Source organism: Dendropsophus ebraccatus, chromosome 2 (genome assembly GCF_027789765.1).
Source record: "Dendropsophus ebraccatus isolate aDenEbr1 chromosome 2, aDenEbr1.pat, whole genome shotgun sequence".
Classification (NCBI taxonomy): domain Eukaryota; kingdom Metazoa; phylum Chordata; class Amphibia; order Anura; family Hylidae; genus Dendropsophus; species Dendropsophus ebraccatus.
Genome location: NC_091455.1, coordinates 217,232,939 through 217,256,411, shown reverse-complemented (window position 1 = coordinate 217,256,411; position 23,473 = coordinate 217,232,939). Strand labels below are relative to the sequence as shown.

The window sequence follows — 23,473 nt, the reverse complement described above, 5'->3', positions numbered from 1 at the left end:
ACCCCAAAACTATACACTACAGGTATACAGGAACTCCACCAACTATATACTACAGGTATATAGGACCCCAAACTATACACTACAGGTATACAGGACCTCAAAACTATACACTACAGGTATACAGGACCTACACCAACTCTATACTACAGGTATACAGCACCTTCACCAACTCTTTACTACAGGTATACAGTACCCCAAAGCTATATACTACAGGAATACAGAAACTCCACCAACTATATACTACAGGTATACAGGACCCCAAACTATACACTACAGGTATACAGGACCCCAAAGCTATATACTACAGGTATACAGGAACTCCACCAACTATACACTACAGGTATACAGGACCTCCACCAACTCTATACTACAGTTATACAGGACCCTCAAGCTATGCACTACAGGTATACAGGACCCCCGAACTATATACTGCAGGTATACAAGACCTCCACCAATTATACACTACAGGTATCCAGGACCCTTAAACTATAAACTACAGGTATACAAGACCTCCACCAACTATACATTACAGGTATACAGCACCAACTATATAATACAGGTATACAGGACCCCCGAACTATACAGTACAGGTATACAGGACCTTCACCAACTGTACACTGCAGGTATACAGGACCTCCCTCAACTATACACTACAGGTATACAGCCCCCCCCAACTACACACTACAGGTATACAGGACCCCCAACTATACACTATAGGTATACAGCCCCCCAACTATGCACTACAGATATGCAAGACCCCTAAAAACTATACATTGTGGGTATACAGAACCCCTCCAACTATGCACTACAGGTATACACTAATTCCACTGATTAACTTAGATGAAACAATACCTTTAGCTTGGCCTCCTGGGCACCTTAGAACAAATCTAATTAACACACTGACACTTTATACCCGGGCAGCGCCGGGTACATTTTCTAGTTATACATAAGGGTCTCCTATATACATTATACATAAGGGTCTCCTATATACATTATACATAAGGGTCTCCTATATAGGTACATACATTATACATAAGGGTCTCCTATATAGGTACATACGGTATACATAAGGGTCTCCTATATAGGTACATACACTATACATAAGGGTCTCCTATATAGGTACATACACTATACATAAGGGTCTCCTATATAGGTACATACATTATACATAAGGGTCTCCTATATAGGTACATACAGTATACATAAGGGTCTCCTATATAGGTACATACAGTATACATAAGGGTCTCCTATATAGGTACATACACTATACATAAGGGTCTCCTATATAGGTACATACACTATACATAAGGGTCTCCTATATAGGTACATACACTATACATAAGGGTCTCCTATATAGGTACATACACTATACATAAGGGTCTCCTATATAGGTACATACACTATACATAAGGGCCTCCTATATACATTATACATAAGGGTCTCCTATATAGGTACATACACTATACATAAGGGTCTCATATATACACTATACATAAGGGTCTCCTATATACACTATACATAAGGGTCTCCTATATACACTATACATAAGGGTCTCCTATATACACTATACATAAGGGTCTCCTATATACACTATACATAAGGGTCTCATATATACACTATACATAAGGGTCTCATATATACATTATACATAAGGGTCTCCTATATACACTATACATAAGGGTCTCATATATACATTATACATAAGGGTCTCCTATATACACTATACATAAGGGTCTCCTATATACATTATACATAAGGGTCTCCTATATACATTATACATAAGGGTCTCCTATATACATTATACATAAGGGTCTCCTATATACACTATACATAAGGGTCTCCTATATACATTATACATAAGGGTCTCCTATATACACTATACATAAGGGTCTCATATATACACTATACATAAGGGTCTCCTATATAGGTACATACACTATACATAAGGGTCTCCTATATACACACTATACATAAGGGTCTCCTATATACACACTATACATAAGGGTCTCCTATATACATTATACATAAGGGTCTCCTATATACACTATACATAAGGGTCTCATATATTCACTATACATAAGGGTCTCCTATATACACTATACATAAGGGTCTCATATATACATTATACATTAGGGTCTCCTATATACACTATACATAAGGGTCTCATATATACATTATACATTAGGGTCTCCTATATACACTATACATAAGGGTCTCCTATATAGGTACATACACTATACATAAGGGTCTCCTATATACACTATACATAAGGGTCTCCTATATACACTATACATAAGGGTCTCCTATATACATTATACATAAGGGTCTCCTATATACACTATACATAAGGGTCTCCTATATACACTGTACATAAGGGTCTCCTATATACACTACACATAAGGGTCTCCTATATACACTACACATAAGGGTCTCCTATATACATTATACATAAGGGTCTCCTATATAGGTACATACACTACACATAAGGGTCTCATATATACACTATACATAAGGGTCTCCTATATACACTATACATAAGGGTCTCCTATATAGGTACATACATTATACATAAGGGTCTCCTATATAGGTACATACACTATACATAAGGGTCTCCTATATACACTACACATAAGGGTCTCATATATACACTATACATAAGGGTCTCCTATATACACTATACATAAGGGTCTCCTATATAGGTACATACATTATACATAAGGGTCTCCTATATAGGTACATACACTATACATAAGGGTCTCCTATATACATTATACATAAGGGTCTCATATATACATTATACATAAGGGTCTCATATATACACTATACATAAGGGTCTCATATATACACTATACATAAGGGTCTCCTATATACACTATACATAAGGGTCTCCTATATACACTATACATAAGGGTCTCCTATATACATTATACATAAGGGTCTCCTATATACACTATACATAAGGGTCTCCTATATACACTATACATAAGGGTCTCCTATATACATTATACATAAGGGTCTCCTATATACACTACACATAAGGGTCTCCTATATACATTATACATAAGGGTCTCCTATATAGGTACATACACTACACATAAGGGTCTCATATATACACTATACATAAGGGTCTCCTATATACACTATACATAAGGGTCTCCTATATAGGTACATACATTATACATAAGGGTCTCCTATATAGGTACATACACTATACATAAGGGCCTCCTATATACATTATACATAAGGGTCTCCTATATAGGTACATACACTACACATAAGGGTCTCATATATACACTATACATAAGGGTCTCCTATATAGGTACATACATTATACATAAGGGTCTCCTATATAGGTACATACACTATACCTAAGGGTCTCCTATATACATTATACATAAGGGTCTCATATATTACACTATACATAAGGGTCTCATATATACACTATACATAAGGGTCTCCTATATACACTATACATAAGGGTCTCCTATATACACTATACATAAGGGTCTCCTATATACATTATACATAAGGGTCTCCTATATACACTATACATAAGGGTCTCCTATATACACTATACATAAGGGTCTCCTATATACATTATACATAAGGGTCTCCTATATACACTACACATAAGGGTCTCCTATATACATTATACATAAGGGTCTCCTATATAGGTACATACACTATACATAAGGGTCTCCTATATACATTATACATAAGGGTCTCCTATATACACTATACATAAGGGTCTCCTATATACATTATACATAAGGGTCTCCTATATACACTATACATAAGGGTCTCCTATATACACTATACATAAGGGTCTCCTATATACATTATACATAAGGGTCTCCTATATACACTACACATAAGGGTCTCCTATATACATTATACATAAGGGTCTCCTATATAGGTACATACACTATACATAAGGGTCTCCTATATACATTATACATAAGGGTCTCCTATATACACTATACATAAGGGTCTCCTATATACATTATACATAAGGGTCTCCTATATACACTATACATAAGGGTCTCCTATATAGGTACATACACTATACATAAGGGTCTCCTATATAGGTACATACACTATACATAAGGGTCTCCTATATAGGTACATACACTATACATAAGGGTCTCCTATATAGGTACATACACTATACATAAGGGTCTCCTATATAGGTACATACACTATACATAAGGGTCTCCTATATAGGTACATACACTATACATAAGGGTCTCCTATATAGGTACATACACTATACATAAGGGTCTCCTATATACATTATACATAAGGGTCTCATATATACACTATACATAAGGGTCTCATATATACACTATACATAAGGGTCTCCTATATACACTATACATAAGGGTCTCCTATATAGGTACATACATTATACATAAGGGTCTCCTATATAGGTACATACACTATACATAAGGGTCTCCTATATACACTACACATAAGGGTCTCATATATACACTATACATAAGGGTCTCCTATATAGGTACATACATTATACATAAGGGTCTCCTATATAGGTACATACACTATACATAAGGGCCTCCTATATACATTATACATAAGGGTCTCCTATATAGGTACATACACTACACATAAGGGTCTCCTATATACACTATACATAAGGGTCTCCTATATAGGTACATACATTATACATAAGGGTCTCCTATATAGGTATATACACTATACATAAGGGCCTCCTATATACATTATACATAAGGGTCTCCTATATAGGTACATACACTACACATAAGGGTCTCATATATACACTATACATAAGGGTCTCCTATATAGGTACATACATTATACATAAGGGTCTCCTATATAGGTACATACACTATACATAAGGGTCTCCTATATACATTATACATAAGGGTCTCATATATACACTATACATAAGGGTCTCATATATACACTATACATAAGGGTCTCCTATATACACTATACATAAGGGTCTCCTATATACACTATACATAAGGGTCTCCTATATACATTATACATAAGGGTCTCCTATATACACTATACATAAGGGTCTCCTATATACATTATACATAAGGGTCTCCTATATACACTACACATAAGGGTCTCCTATATACATTATACATAAGGGTCTCCTATATAGGTACATACACTATACATAAGGGTCTCCTATATACATTATACATAAGGGTCTCCTATATACATTATACATAAGGGTCTCCTATATAGGTACATACACTATACATAAGGGTCTCCTATATACACTATACATAAGGGTCTCCTATATACACTATACATAAGGGTCTCCTATATACATTATACATAAGGGTCTCCTATATACACTATACATAAGGGTCTCCTATATACATTATACATAAGGGTCTCCTATATACACTATACATAAGGGTCTCCTATATACATTATACATAAGGGTCTCCTATATACACTACACATAAGGGTCTCCTATATACATTATACATAAGGGTCTCCTATATAGGTACATACACTATACATAAGGGTCTCCTATATACATTATACATAAGGGTCTCCTATATACACTATACATAAGGGTCTCCTATATACATTATACATAAGGGTCTCCTATATACACTATACATAAGGGTCTCCTATATAGGTACATACACTATACATAAGGGTCTCCTATATAGGTACATACACTATACATAAGGGTCTCCTATATAGGTACATACACTATACATAAGGGTCTCCTATATAGGTACATACACTATACATAAGGGTCTCCTATATAGGTACATACACTATACATAAGGGTCTCCTATATAGGTACATACACTATACATAAGGGTCTCCTATATAGGTACATACACTATACATAAGGGTCTCCTATATACATTATACATAAGGGTCTCATATATACACTATACATAAGGGTCTCATATATACACTATACATAAGGGTCTCCTATATACACTATACATAAGGGTCTCCTATATAGGTACCATACATTATACATAAGGGTCTCCTATATAGGTACATACACTATACATAGGGTCTCCTATATACACTACACATAAGGGTCTCATATATACACTATACATAAGGGTCTCCTATATAGGTACATACATTATACATAAGGGTCTCCTATATAGGTACATACACTATACATAAGGGTCTCCTATATACATTATACATAAGGGTCTCCTATATAGGTACATACACTACACATAAGGGTCTCCTATATACACTATACATAAGGGTCTCCTATATAGGTACATACATTATACATAAGGGTCTCCTATATAGGTATATACACTATACATAAGGGCCTCCTATATACATTATACATAAGGGTCTCCTATATAGGTACATACACTACACATAAGGGTCTCATATATACACTATACATAAGGGTCTCCTATATAGGTACATACATTATACATAAGGGTCTCCTATATAGGTACATACACTATACATAAGGGTCTCCTATATACATTATACATAAGGGTCTCATATATACACTATACATAAGGGTCTCATATATACACTATACATAAGGTCTCCTATATACACTATACACTAAGGGTCTCCTATATACACTATACATAAGGGTCTCCTATATACATTATACATAAGGGTCTCCTATATACACTATACATAAGGGTCTCCTATATACATTATACATAAGGGTCTCCTATATACACTATACATAAGGGTCTCCTATATACATTATACATAAGGGTCTCCTATATAGGTACATACACTATACATAAGGGTCTCCTATATACATTATACATAAGGGGTCTCCTATATACACTATACATAAGGGTCTCCTATTATACATTATACATAAGGGTCTCCTATATACACTATACATAAGGGTCTACTATATACACTATACATAAGGGTCTCCTATATACATTATACATAAGGGTCTCCTATACTACACTACACATAGGGTCTCCTATATACATTATACATAAGGGTCTCCTATATAGGTACATACACTATACATAAGGGTCTCCTATATACATTATACATAAGTGTCTCCTATATACACTATACATAAGGTTCTCCTATATACATTATACATAAGGGTCTCCTATATACACTATACATAAGGGTCTCCTATATAGGTACATACACTATACATAAGGGTCTCCTATATAGGTACATACACTATACATAAGGGTCTCCTATATAGGTACATACACTATACATAAGGGTCTCCTATATAGGTACATACACTATACATAAGGGTCTCCTATATAGGTACATACACTATACATAAGGGTCTCCTATATAGGTACATACACTATACATAAGGGTCTCCTATATAGGTACATACACTATACATAAGGGTCTCCTATATAGGTACATACACTATACATAAGGGTCTCCTATATACATTATACATAAGGGTCTCATATATACACTATACATAAGGGTCTCATATATACACTATACATAAGGGTCTCCTATATACACTATACATAAGGGTCTCCTATATAGGTACATACATTATACATAAGGGTCTCCTATATAGGTACATACACTATACATAAGGGTCTCCTATATACACTACACATAAGGGTCTCATATATACACTATACATAAGGGTCTCCTATATAGGTACATACATTATACATAAGGGTCTCCTATATAGGTACATACACTATACATAAGGGTCTCCTATATACATTATACATAAGGGTCTCATATATACATTATACATAAGGGTCTCATATATACACTATACATAAGGGTCTCATATATACACTATACATAAGGGTCTCCTATATACACTATACATAAGGGTCTCCTATATACACTATACATAAGGGTCTCCTATATACATTATACATAAGGGTCTCCTATATACACTATACATAAGGGTCTCCTATATACACTATACATAAGGGTCTCCTATATACATTATACATAAGGGTCTCCTATATACACTACACATAAGGTCTCCTATATACATATACATAAGGGTCTCCTATATAGGTACATACACTACACATAAGGGTCTCATATATACACTATACATAAGGGTCTCCTATATACACTATACATAAGGGTCTCCTATATAGGTACATACATTATACATAAGGGTCTCCTATATAGGTACATACACTATACATAAGGGCCTCCTATATACATTATACATAAGGGTCTCCTATATAGGTACATACACTACACATAAGGGTCTCCTATATACACTATACATAAGGGTCTCCTATATAGGTACATACATTATACATAAGGGTCTCCTATATAGGTACATACACTATACATAAGGGCCTCCTATATACATTATACATAAGGGTCTCCTATATAGGTACATACACTACACATAAGGGTCTCATATATACACTATACATAAGGGTCTCCTATATAGGTACATACACTATACATAAGGGTCTCCTATATACATTATACATAAGGGTCTCCTATATACACTATACATAAGGGTCTCCTATATACATTATACATAAGGGTCTCCTATATACACTATACATAAGGGTCTCCTATATAGGTACATACACTATACATAAGGGTCTCCTATATAGGTACATACACTATACATAAGGGTCTCCTATATAGGTACATACACTATACATAAGGGTCTCCTATATAGGTACATACACTATACATAAGGGTCTCCTATATAGGTACATACACTATACATAAGGGTCTCCTATATAGGTACATACACTATACATAAGGGTCTCCTATATAGGTACATACACTATACATAAGGGTCTCCTATATAGGTACATACACTATACATAAGGGTCTCCTATATACATTATACATAAGGGTCTCATATATACACTATACATAAGGGTCTCCTATATACATTATACATAAGGGTCTCCTATATACATTATACATAAGGGTCTCCTATATACACTACACATAAGGGTCTCCTATATAGGTACATACACTATACATAAGGGTCTCCTATATAGGTACATACACTATACATAAGGGTCTCCTATATAGGTACATACACTATACATAAGGGTCTCCTATATACACTATACATAAGGGTCTCCTATATACATTATACATAAGGGTCTCCTATATACACTACACATAAGGGTCTCCTATATACATTATACATAAGGGTCTCCTATATAGGTACATACACTATACATAAGGGTCTCCTATATACATTATACATAAGGGTCTCCTATATACACTATACATAAGGGTCTCCTATATACATTATACATAAGGGTCTCCTATATACACTATACATAAGGGTCTCCTATATAGGTACATACACTATACATAAGGGTCTCCTATATAGGTACATACACTATACATAAGGGTCTCCTATATAGGTACATACACTATACATAAGGGTCTCCTATATAGGTACATACACTATACATAAGGGTCTCCTATATAGGTACATACACTATACATAAGGGTCTCCTATATAGGTACATACACTATACATAAGGGTCTCCTATATAGGTACATACACTATACATAAGGGTCTCCTATATAGGTACATACACTATACATAAGGGTCTCCTATATACATTATACATAAGGGTCTCATATATACACTATACATAAGGGTCTCCTATATACATTATACATAAGGGTCTCCTATATACATTATACATAAGGGTCTCCTATATACACTACACATAAGGGTCTCCTATATACATTATACATAAGGGTCTCCTATATAGGTACATACACTACACATAAGGGTCTCATATATACACTATACATAAGGGTCTCCTATATACACTATACATAAGGGTCTCCTATATAGGTACATACATTATACATAAGGGTCTCCTATATAGGTACATACACTATACATAAGGGCCTCCTATATACATTATACATAAGGGTCTCCTATATAGGTACATACACTACACATAAGGGTCTCCTATATACACTATACATAAGGGTCTCCTATATAGGTACATACATTATACATAAGGGTCTCCTATATAGGTACATACACTATACATAAGGGCCTCCTATATACATTATACATAAGGGTCTCCTATATAGGTACATACACTACACATAAGGGTCTCATATATACACTATACATAAGGGTCTCCTATATAGGTACATACATTATACATAAGGGTCTCCTATATAGGTACATACACTATACATAAGGGTCTCCTATATACATTATACATAAGGGTCTCATATATACACTATACATAAGGGTCTCCTATATACACTATACATAAGGGTCTCCTATATACATTATACATAAGGGTCTCCTATATACACTATACATAAGGGTCTCCTATATACACTATACATAAGGGTCTCCTATATACATTATACATAAGGGTCTCCTATATACACTACACATAAGGGTCTCCTATATACATTATACATAAGGGTCTCCTATATAGGTACATACACTATACATAAGGGTCTCCTATATACATTATACATAAGGGTCTCCTATATACATTATACATAAGGGTCTCCTATATACACTATACATAAGGGTCTCCTATATACACTATACATAAGGGTCTCCTATATACATTATACATAAGGGTCTCATATATACACTATACATAAGGGTCTCCTATATACACTACACATAAGGGTCTCCTATATACATTATACATAAGGGTCTCCTATATAGGTACATACACTATACATAAGGGTCTCCTATATACATTATACATAAGGGTCTCCTATATACACTATACATAAGGGTCTCCTATATACATTATACATAAGGGTCTCCTATATACACTATACATAAGGGTCTCCTATATAGGTACATACACTATACATAAGGGTCTCCTATATAGGTACATACACTATACATAAGGGTCTCCTATATAGGTACATACACTATACATAAGGGTCTCCTATATAGGTACATACACTATACATAAGGGTCTCCTATATAGGTACATACACTATACATAAGGGTCTCCTATATAGGTACATACACTATACATAAGGGTCTCCTATATAGGTACATACACTATACATAAGGGTCTCCTATATAGGTACATACACTATACATAAGGGTCTCCTATATACATTATACATAAGGGTCTCATATATACACTATACATAAGGGTCTCCTATATACATTATACATAAGGGTCTCCTATATAGGTACATACACTATACATAAGGGTCTCCTATATACATTATACATAAGGGTCTCATATATACACTATACATAAGGGTCTCCTATATAGGTACATACATTATACATAAGGGTCTCCTATATAGGTACATACACTATACATAAGGGTCTCCTATATACATTATACATAAGGGTCTCATATATACACTATACATAAGGGTCTCCTATATACATTATACATAAGGGTCTCCTATATAGGTACATACACTATACATAAGGGTCTCCTATATACACTATACATAAGGGTCTCCTATATACACTATACATAAGGGTCTCCTATATACATTATACATAAGGGTCTCATATATACACTATACATAAGGGTCTCATATATACACTATACATAAGGGTCTCCTATATACACTATACATAAGGGTCTCCTATATACACTATACATAAGGGTCTCCTATATACATTATACATAAGGGTCTCCTATATACACTATACATAAGGGTCTCCTATATACACTATACATAAGGGTCTCCTATATACATTATACATAAGGGTCTCCTATATACACTACACATAAGGGTCTCATATATACACTATACATAAGGGTCTCCTATATACACTATACATAAGGGTCTCCTATATAGGTACATACATTATACATAAGGGTCTCCTATATAGGTACATACACTATACATAAGGGCCTCCTATATACATTATACATAAGGGTCTCCTATATAGGTACATACACTACACATAAGGGTCTCCTATATACACTATACATAAGGGTCTCCTATATAGGTACATACATTATACATAAGGGTCTCCTATATAGGTACATACACTATACATAAGGGCCTCCTATATACATTATACATAAGGGTCTCCTATATACACTATACATAAGGGTCTCCTATATACATTATACATAAGGGTCTCATATATACACTATACATAAGGGTCTCATATATACACTATACATAAGGGTCTCCTATATACACTATACATAAGGGTCTCCTATATACATTATACATAAGGGTCTCATATATACACTATACATAAGGGTCTCATATATACACTATACATAAGGGTCTCATATATACACTATACATAAGGGTCTCCTATATACACTATACATAAGGGTCTCCTATATACACACTATACATAAGGGTCTCCTATATACATTATACATAAAGAAGCTAAAGTGCTGCTCAGACTGTACAGAGATTACAGGAGGGAGATGCATCTAGTATGGCGGCCCCCCGTTTTTATGGCGGCCCCCCGTTTTTATGGCGGCCCCACGTTTTTATGGTGGCCCCCCGTTTTTATGGACGCCCCCCGTTTTTATGGACGCCCCCCGTTTTTGAGGCGGCCCCCCTGTTTTTATGGACGCCCCCCGTTTTTATTGCGGCCCCCCGTTTTTATGGTGGCCCCCCGTTTTTATGGCGGCCCCCCGTTTTTATGGCGGCCCCCCGTTTTTATGGCGGCCCCCCGTTTTTAGCATAAAGCCATCATTTAGAGTGACATTTCCTTAGAGTTGGATGATGTATTATTCCCGATCACTTATCATGTATGTTTATTCCAGAGGATGGAGCGGAAGGCGTGTAATAGTAATCCGTGCCAGAATTCCGGAACCTGCCTCAGTCTCCTGGATTCCTTCTTCTGTCTGTGCTCCAGTAACTGGAAGGTGAGAAACCAAATCACTATCCAGCCCATAACGTATACTAACTCCACCTATACAGCCTATAGGGACATATAGTCCCCCATCCCATACAGCCTATAGGGACATATACAGCCTATAGGGACATATACAGCTTATAGGGACATATAGTCCCCCATCCCATACAGCCTATAGGGACATATACAGCCTATAGGGACATATACTGCCTATAGGGACATATAGTCACCCATCCCATACAACCTATAGGGACATATACAGCTTATAGGGACATATACAGCCTATAGGGACATATACAGCTTATAGGGACATATAGTCACCCATCCCATACAGCCTATAGGGACATATACAGCCTATAGGGACATATACAGCCTATAGGGACATATAGTCACCCATCCCATACAGCCTATAGGGACATATACAGCCTATAGGGACATATACAGCCTATAGGCACATATAGTCCCCCATCCCATACAGCCTATAGGGACATATACAGACTATAGGGACATATGCAGCCTATAGGGACATATATTCACCCATCCCATACATCCTATAGGGACATATACAACTTATAGGGACATATAGTCACACATCCCATACAGTCTATAGGGACATATAGTCACCCATCCCATACAACCTATAGGGACATATAGTCACCCATCCCATACAGCCTATAGGGACATATACAGCCTATAGGGACATATACAGCTTATAGGGACATATAGTCACCCATCCCATACAGCCTATAGGGACATATAGTCCCCCATCCCATACATCCTATAGGGACATATACAGCTTATAGGGACATATAGTCACCCATCCCATACAGCCTATAGGGACATATAGTCACCCATCCCATACAACCTATAGGGACATATACAGCTTATAGGGACATATAGTCACCCATCCCATACAGCCTATAGGGACATATACAGCCTATAGGGACATATACAGCCTATAGGGACATATAGTCACCCATCCCATACAGCCTATAGGGACATATACAGCCTATAGGGACATATACAGCCTATAGGGACATATACTGCCTATAGGGACATATAGTCACCCATCCCATACAACCTATAGGGACATATACAGCTTATAGGGACATATAGTCACCCATCCCATACAACCTATAGGGACATATACAGCCTATAGGGACATATACAGCCTATAGGGACATATAGTCCCCCATTCCATACAGCCTATAGGGACATATACAGCCTATAGGGACATATACAGCCTATAGGGACATATAGTCCCCCATCCCATACAGCCTATAGGGACATATACAGCCTATAGGGACATATGCAGCCTATAGGGACATATATTCACCCATCCCATACATCCTATAGGGACATATACAGCCTATAGGGACATATACAGCCTATAGGGACATATACAGCCTATAGGGACATATAGTCCCCCATCCCATACATCCTATAGGGACATATACAGCCTATAGGGACATATTCAGCCTATAGGGACATATATTCACCCATCCCATACAGCCTATAGGGACATATAGTCCCCCATCTCATACATCCTATAGGGACATATACAGCCTATAGGGACATATACAGCCTTTAGGGACATATACAGCCTATAGGGACATATACAGCCTTTAGGGACATATACAGCCTATAGGGACATATAGTCACCCATCCCATACAGCCTATAGGGACATATACAGCCTATAGGGACATATACAGCCTATAGGGACATATACAGCTTATAGGGACATATAGTCACCCATCCCATACAGCCTATAGGGACATATACAGCCTATAGGGACATATACAGCCTATAGGGTCATATACAGCCTAAAGGGACATTAAAGACCTATAGGGACATATAGTCACCCATCCCATACAACCTATAGGGACATATACAACCTATAGGGACATATACAGCCTATAGGGACATATACTGCCTATAGGGACATATACAGCCTATAGGGACATATACTGCCTATAGGGACATATACAGCCTATAGGGACATATACTGCCTATAGGGACATATACAGCCTATAGGGACATATAGTCCCCCATCCCATACAGCCTATAGGGACATATACAGCCTATAGGGACATATAGTCCCCCATCCCATACAGCCTATAGGGACATATAGTCCCCCATCCCATACAGCCTATAGGGACATATACAGCCTATAGGGACATATAGTCCCCCATCCCATACAGCCTATAGGGACATATACAGCCTATAGGGACATATACAGCCTATAGGGACATATAGTCACCCATCCCATACAGCCTATAGGGACATATACAGCCTATAGGGACATATACAGCCTATAGGGCCCTTATAATAACTGCAGCTTTGATATTTGGAGGGTTTCTCCCAGCGCTTTTAACCTCTTGTTGGTCACGTTTTCAGCTGATTTATTTTGCAGCCTCGGCATTCAGCCTCCATGTCTCCTGGGTTCTTGTATATAAAACAATGACGCGTCTCCTTTAAGTGATCTTTGGTTTTGGCGGGATCCTGTATCGTTATTGCAGATTCTGCTCTGGACGTTCCCGGTTACAGTCACTCTCTGTCTTTCTCTTGTTATCACCTGTTAGTTTCCTTTACTCCAGAGTCGATAATCTGGACGGCTTCTAGAGCGGCTTCTTGTGTCAGAACCTTCCGGGCAGCAACATGGAGATCTGTCTTCTCCATCAGCGGGCAGGCGCTCTGTAATCCTGCGTATACCGGCCGTTACTCAGGTCAGACTGAGGAACCCCGCATCCCCATACCTGAGCAGCAGAGGAACCCCGCATCCCCATACCTGAGCAGCAGAGGAACCCCACACCCCCATACCTGAGCAGCAGAGGAACCCCGCATCCCAATACCTGAGCAGCAGAGGAACCCCACATCCCCATACCTGAGCAGCAGAGGAACCCCGCATCCCCATACCTGAGCAGCAGAGGAACCCTGCATCCCCATACCTGAGCAGCAGAGGAACCCCGCATCCCAATACCTGAGCAGCAGAGGAACCCCGCATCCCCATACCTGAGCAGCAGAGGAACCCCGCATCCCCATACCTGAGCAGCAGAGGAACCCCGCATCCCCATACCTGAGCAGCAGAGGAACCCCGCATCCCCATACCTGAGCAGCAGAGGAACCCCGCATCCCCATACCTGAGCAGCAGAGGAACCCTGCATCCCCATACCTGAGCAGCAGAGGAACCCTGCATCCCCATACCTGAGCAGCAGAGGAACCCCGCATCCCCATACCTGAGCAGCAGAGGAACCCCGCATCCCCATACCTGATCAGCAGAGGAACCCCGCATCCCAATACCTGAGCAGCAGAGAAACCCCGCATCCCCATACCTGCGCAGCAGAGGAACCCCGCATCCACATACCTGAGCAGCAGAGGAACCCTGCATCCCCATACCTGAGCAGCAGAGGAACCCTGCATCCCCATACCTGAGCAGCAGAGGAACCCCGCATCCCAATACCTGAGCAGCAGAGGAACCCCGCATCCCCATACCTGAGCAGCAGAGGAACCCCGCATCCCCATACCTGAGCAGCAGAGGAACCCCGCATCCCCATACCTGAGCAGCAGAGGAACCCCGCATCCCCATACCTGAGCAGCAGAGGAACCCCGCATCCCAATACCTGAGCAGCAGAGAAACCCCGCATCCCCATACCTGAGCAGCAGAGGAACCCCGCATCCACATACCTGAGCAGCAGAGGAACCCTGCATCCCTATACCTGAGCAGCAGAGGAACCCTGCATCCCCATACCTGAGCAGCAGAGGAACCCCGCATCCCCATACCTGAGCAGCAGAGGAACCCCGCATCCCCATACCTGAGCAGCAGAGGAACCCCGCATCCCAATACCTGAGCAGCAGAGAAACCCCGCATCCCCATACCTGCGCAGCAGAAAAACCCCGCATCCACATACCTGAGCAGCAGAGGAACCCTGCATCCCCATACCTGAGCAGCAGAGGAACCCTGCATCCCCATACCTGAGCAGCAGAGGAACCCTGCATCCCCATACCTGAGCAGCAGAGGAACCCCGCATCCCCATACCTGAGCAGCAGAGGAACCCCGCATCCCCATACCTGAGCAGATTCCACTTTTCAGTCCTCACAGATTCTTTGAAAAATGAAAGGTTGAATCTGATTGGTTGCAAGGGGCAACTAAGACAATTCTACTTTACACCAGCATAATTGCCAACATTAGAATTTTTTTTCCAGGGACACTTTAGCGTTAAAAAGGGATGTGGCTTATTGTGGGTGTGGTCTATCATGGGTGTGGTCTATCATGGGTGTGGTCTATCATGGGTGAGGGTTCAAAATTTTCCAGTTAGAATTTACAGTCAGAACACAAAAGGCGCATTACACACCCCAGTGTCAGGTCCCCAGTATATTACACACCCCAGTGTCAGGTCCCCAGTATATTACACACCCCAGTATTAGGTCCCCAGTATATTACACACCCCAGTATTAGGTCCCCAGTATATTACACACCCCAGTGTCAGGTCCCCAGTATATTACACACCCCAGTATTAGGTTCCCACTATATTACACACCCCAGTGTCAGGTCCCCAGTATATTACACACCCCAGTGTCAGGTCCCCAGTATATTACACACCCCAGTGTCAGGTCCCCAGTATATTACACACCCCAGTATTAGGTCCCCAGTATATTACACACCCCAGTGTCAGGTCCCCAGTATATTACACACCCCAGTATTAGGTTCCCACTATATTACACATCCCAGTGTCAGGTCCCCAGTATATTACACACCTCAGTGTCAGGTCCCCAGTATATTACACACCCCAGTATTAGGTCCCCAGTATATTACACACCCCAGTGTCAGGTCCCCAGTATATTACACACCCCAGTGTCAGGTCCCCAGTATATTACACACCCCAGTATTAGGTCCCCAGTATATTACACACCCCAGTGTCAGGTCCCCAGTATATTACACACCCCAGTATTAGGTTCCCACTATATTACACATCCCAGTGTCAGGTCCCCAGTATATTACACACCCCAGTGTCAGGTCCCCAGTATATTACACACCCCAGTATTAGGTCCCCAGTATATTACACACCCCAGTGTCAGGTCCCCAGTATATTACACACCCCAGTATCAGATCCCCAGTATATTACACACCCCAGTGTCAGGTCCCCAGTATATTACACACCCCAGTATTAGGTTCCCACTATATTACACACCCAAGTATCAGATCCCCAGTACATTACGCACCCCAGTATTAGGTTCCCACTGTATTACACACCCCAGTATCAGATCCCCAGTATATTACACATCGCAGTATTAGGTCCTCAGTATATTACACACCCCAGTATTAAGTCCCCAGTATATTACACACCCCAGTATCAGATCCCCAGTATATTACACACCCCAGTATCAGATCCCCAGTATATTACACACCCCAGTATTAGGTTCCTACTATAGTACACACCCTAGTATCAGAACCCCTCTGTATATTACACACCCCAGTATTAGGTCCCCAGTATATTACACACCCCAGTATTAAGTCCCCAGTATATTAGACATCCCAGTGTCAGGTCCCCAGTATATTACACACCCCAGTATTAGGTCCCCAATATATTACACACCCCAGTATTAGGTCCACAGTATATTACACACCCCAGTATTAGGTCCCCAGTATATTAAACACCCCAGTGTTAGGTCCCCAGTATATTACACACCCCAGTATCAGATCCCCAGTACATTACGCACCCCACTATTAAGTTCCCACTATATTACATACCCCAGTATCAGATCCCCAGTATATTACACACCCCAGTGTCATGTCCCCAGTATATTACACACCCCAGTATTAGGTTCCCACTATATTACACACCCCAGTATCAGATCCCCAGTATATTACACACCCCAGTATCAGATCCCCAGTATATTACACCCCCCAGTATTAGGTCCCCAGTATATTACACACCCCAGTTTCAGGTCCCCAGAATATTACACACCCCAGTATTAGGTCCCCAGTATATTACACACCCCAGTATCAGATCCCCAGTATATTACACACCCCAGTATTAGGTCCCCAGTATATTACACACCCCAGTTTCAGGTCCCCAGTATATTACACACCCCAGTATTAGGTCCCCAGTATATTACACACCCCAGTTTCAGGTCCCCAGTATATTACACACCCCACTCAGAGCAGGCTGAGACTCAGAGATAGCATTCTACTGACTGACAGTACATACTGGTAGTTTGTACCCATATGATGCAGCTGCACCCCATATCATCATACTACTACCCCCTTCATCCTACTGCTCCTCCATCATCATACTACTACCCCCTTCATCCTCATGCCCCTCCATCATCATATTACTACCCCTTCATCATCGTCCTGCCCCTCCATCATCATACTACTACCCCTTCATCCTCCTGCCTTACATCATCATAGTACTACCCCTGTCATCCTCCTGCCCCTCCATCATCATATCACTTCCCTCTTCATCCTCCTCCTGTCCCTTCATCATCATACCAGTACCCCCTTCAGCATCCTCTTGTCCCTTCATCTGTATTTAAAACAAAAAAAGGCTCTACTTACCTCACCTGTATGGTGACTGGCAGTGATGTGTGCGTGATGTGTGCGATCAGTGATGGAGACCTGCGGGGATGGAAGATGAACGTCTAACCGGAACATATTCAATATCCTTTCATGTGGACACATTCATGGTAGACATCATGTGGAAATCCCATGGAGAATATTCTCATGAGCGTCGGGCTGGGGGCCATTCCCATATATCCCTGTGTATAGAGTGACCATGACATCTCATGAGCGTCGGGCTGGGGGCCATTCCCATATATCCCCGTGTTTAGTGTGACCATGACATCTCATGAGCGTCGGGCTGGGGGCCATTCCCATATATCCCCGTGTTTAGTGTGACCATGACATCTCATGAGCGTCGGGCTGGGGGCCATTCCCATATATCCCTGTGTATAGAGTGACCATGACATCTCATGAGCGTCGGGCTGGGGGCCATTCCCATATATCCCCGTGTTTAGTGTGACCATGACTTCTCATCTCTGGTGGTGCCACCACTATCATGCCAGGACAATGGACTATTGATCTTAAAGGGACAGAAGCTTCATATGTTTTGCAGGATAGAGAACAACCATAAGTGATAGGAGGCAGCAGAAGCCATCATTCACACCATGCAGTAATGGAGACACAGTGCTGCCCTGGGTTATTCATGCGGGCTGTCTTTGGCCGGGGATCAGCCTAGAAAAAGCGGCAAAAGCCTCCCATAGACTTTCGTTATGACAGGGAGGCTGGCGGCACTCCGCGGCGGAGAATTCCACCACTTTTGCTACGTGTGAACGGGGCCTAAGGGGAGAGGGGGACCAGCTATAAGGGGGGAGAGGGAAGAGGGGGACCAGCTATAAGGGGGGAAAGGAGGACCAGCTATAAGGGGGAGAGGGAAGAGGGGGACCATCTATAAGGGGGGAAAGAGGGGGACCATCTATAAGGGGGGAAAGAGGGGGACCATCTATAAGGGGGGAAAGGGAAGAGGGGGACCATCTATAAGGGGGGAAAGGGAAGAGGGGGACCATCTATAAGGGGGGAAAGAGGGGGACCATCTATAAGGGGGGAAAGAGGGGGACCATCTATAAGGGGGGAGAGGGAAGAGGGGAACCAGCTATAAGGGGGGAGAGGGAAGAGGGGGACCAGCTATAAGGGGGGAAAGGAGAACCAGCTATAAGGGGGGAGAGGGAAGAGGGGGACCAGCTATAAGGGGGGAAAGGGAAGAGGGGGACCATCTATAAGGGGGGAAAGAGGGGAACCAGCTATAAGGGGAGAGAGGGAAGAGGGGGACCATCTATAAGGGGGGAAAGGGAAGAGGGGGACCAGCTATAAGGGGGGAAAGAGGGGGACCAGCTATAAGGGAGGAAAGGAGGACCAGCTATAAGGGGGGAGAGGGAAGAGGGGGACCAGCTATAAGGGGGGAGAGGGAAGAGGGGGACCAGCTATAAGGGGGGAAAGGAGGACCAGCTATAAGGGGGGAGAGGGAAGAGGGGGACCAGCTATAAGGGGGGAGAGGGAAGAGGGGGACCATCTATAAGGGGGGAGAGGGAAGAGGGGGACCAGCTATAAGGGGGGAGAGGGAAGAGGGGGACCATCTATAAGGGGGGAGAGGGAAGAGGGGGACCAGCTATAAGGGGGGAAAGGAGGACCAGCTATAAGGGGGGGGGGAGAGGGGGACCATCTATAAGGGGGGGAGAGGGAAGAGGGGGACCAGCTATAAGGGGGGAAAGGAGGACCAGCTATAAGGGGGGAAAGGGAAGAGGGGGACCATCTATAAGGGGGGAGAGGGAAGAGGGGGACCAGCTATAAGGGGGGAAAGGAGGACCAGCTATAAGGGGGAGAGGGAAGAGGGGGACCAGCTATAAGAGAGGAAAGGGAAGAGGGGGACCAGCTATAGGGCGGGAAAGAGGGGGACCATCTATAAGGGGGGAAAGAGGGGGACCATCTATAAGGGGGGAAAGAGGGAGACCATCTATAGAGGGGGAAAGAGGGGGACCATCTATAAAGGGGGACTATCTCCTATAGGATTAGCACCCTCCTCTCCTGACATCCTCTGTGCTGCTCGGACCTCTCCTATAAGATCAGCACCCTCTTCTCCTGACATCCTCTGTGCTGCTGTGACCTTGGGGGGGGGGCAACATCAGGGGACCAGGTGGCGATATGTTTATTGGGGGCAGTGGAGGTGGGGTGGGCAATGCTTACTGGGGGTAGCAGCAAGGGACCAAACATTATGTTTATTGGGGCCAGCAGGGAGGGGAGGGGCGCAGTGTTTATTGGGGACAGTGGGGGGGGGGGGGGGGGGGGGGGGGCGCAGTAGCAGATTATAATGTGGGCGAATTGACTGGGGGGGGGGGGGCCCAGGTTGGGTGGACAGCCCGGGGCCCAGGGTACATTTAATCCGCCACTGCATACACTCCTCTCCATATACACACCCCTCCCCATATACCATACACCCCTCCCCATATACCATACACCCCTCCCCATATACCATACACTCCTCTCCATATACCATACACCCCTCTCCATATACCATACACCCCTCCCCATATACCATACACTCCTCTCCATATACCATACACTCCTCTCCATATACCATACACCCCTCCCCATATACCATACACTCCTCCCCATATACCATACACTCCTCTCCATATACCATACACCCCTCCCCATATACCATACACTCCTCCCCATATACCATACACTCCTCTCCATATACCATACACCCCTCCCCATATACCATACACTCCTCTCCATATACCATACACCCCTCCCCATATACCATACACTCCTCTCCATATACCATACACTCCTCTCCATATACCATACACCCCTCCCCATATACCATACACCCCTCCCCATATACCATACACTCCTCTCCATATACCATACACCCCTCTCCATATACCATACACTCCTCTCCATATACCATACACCCCTCCCCATATACCATACACCCCTCCCCATATACCATACACCCCTCCCCATATACCATACACTCCTCTCCATATACCATACACCCCTCCCCATATACCATACACCCCTCCCCATATACCATACACCCCTCTCCATATACCATACACTCCTCTCCATATACCATACACCCCTCCCCATATACCATACACTCCTCCCCATATACCATACACCCCTCCCCATATACCATACACTCCTCCCCATATACCATACACTCCTCCCCATATACCATACACTCCTCCCCATATACCATACACTCCTCCCCATATATACACCCCTCCAAATACCTTAAGGATCTCAGGCCGCCCATGCATCAGCCCTTAAAATATCCATAAATTGTGTGGCGACCCCGACCACATCCCGCTAACACAGAGCTGCAAGAAAGTCACAACTGGTATTGTAGACATTGTATGATGGGGATATACACCAGCAACCTCCATCTCTGGGAAATACACTGGCTCCCCCCATCTCAGGGATATACTCTGGCTCTCTGGGATATACAGCGGCTCCCCCCATCTCAGTGATATACAGCGGCTCCCCCCATCTCAGGGATATACACCGGCTCCCCCCATCTGGGGGATAAGCACCGACTCTCAGTGATATACACCGGCTCCCCCCATCTCAGGGATATACACCGGCTCCCCCCATCTCAGGGATATACACTGGCTCCCCCCATCTCAGGGATATACACTGGCTCCCCCCATCTCAGGGATATACTCCGGCTCTCAGGGATATACACTGGCTCCCCCCATCTCAGTCATATACAGCGGCTCCCCCCATCTCAGGGATATACACCGGCTCCCCCCATCTGGGGGATAAGCACCGACTCTCAGGGATATACTCCGGCTTCCCCATCTCGGGGATATACACCGGCTCCCCCCATCTCGGGGATATACACCGGCTCCCCCCATCTCGGGGATATACACCGGCTCCCCCCATCTCAGGGATATACACCGGCTCCCCCCATCTCAGGGATATACACTGGCTCCCCCCATCTCAGGGATATACACCGGCTCCCCCCATCTCGGGGATATACACTGGCTCCCCCCATCTCAGGGATATACACCGGCTCCCCCCATCTCGGGGATATACACTGGCTCCCCCCATCTCGGGGATAAGCACCGACTCTCAGGGATATACACCGGCTCCCCCCATCTCGGGGATATTCACC

General features: G+C 42.2%; 1 protein-coding gene across 1 annotated transcript in view; it reads left to right on the top strand.

Moving 5' to 3' along the window:
• The window catches only part of CUBN (cubilin), a 304,407-nt gene that overhangs the window by 50,911 nt on the left and 230,023 nt on the right, over nucleotides 1–23,473 (top strand). The window contains exon 5 of the mRNA XM_069959738.1: nucleotides 12,699–12,800. Coding sequence (XP_069815839.1) covers nucleotides 12,699–12,800 — 102 coding nt within the window. The remainder of the gene's footprint in view (nucleotides 1–12,698; nucleotides 12,801–23,473) is intronic.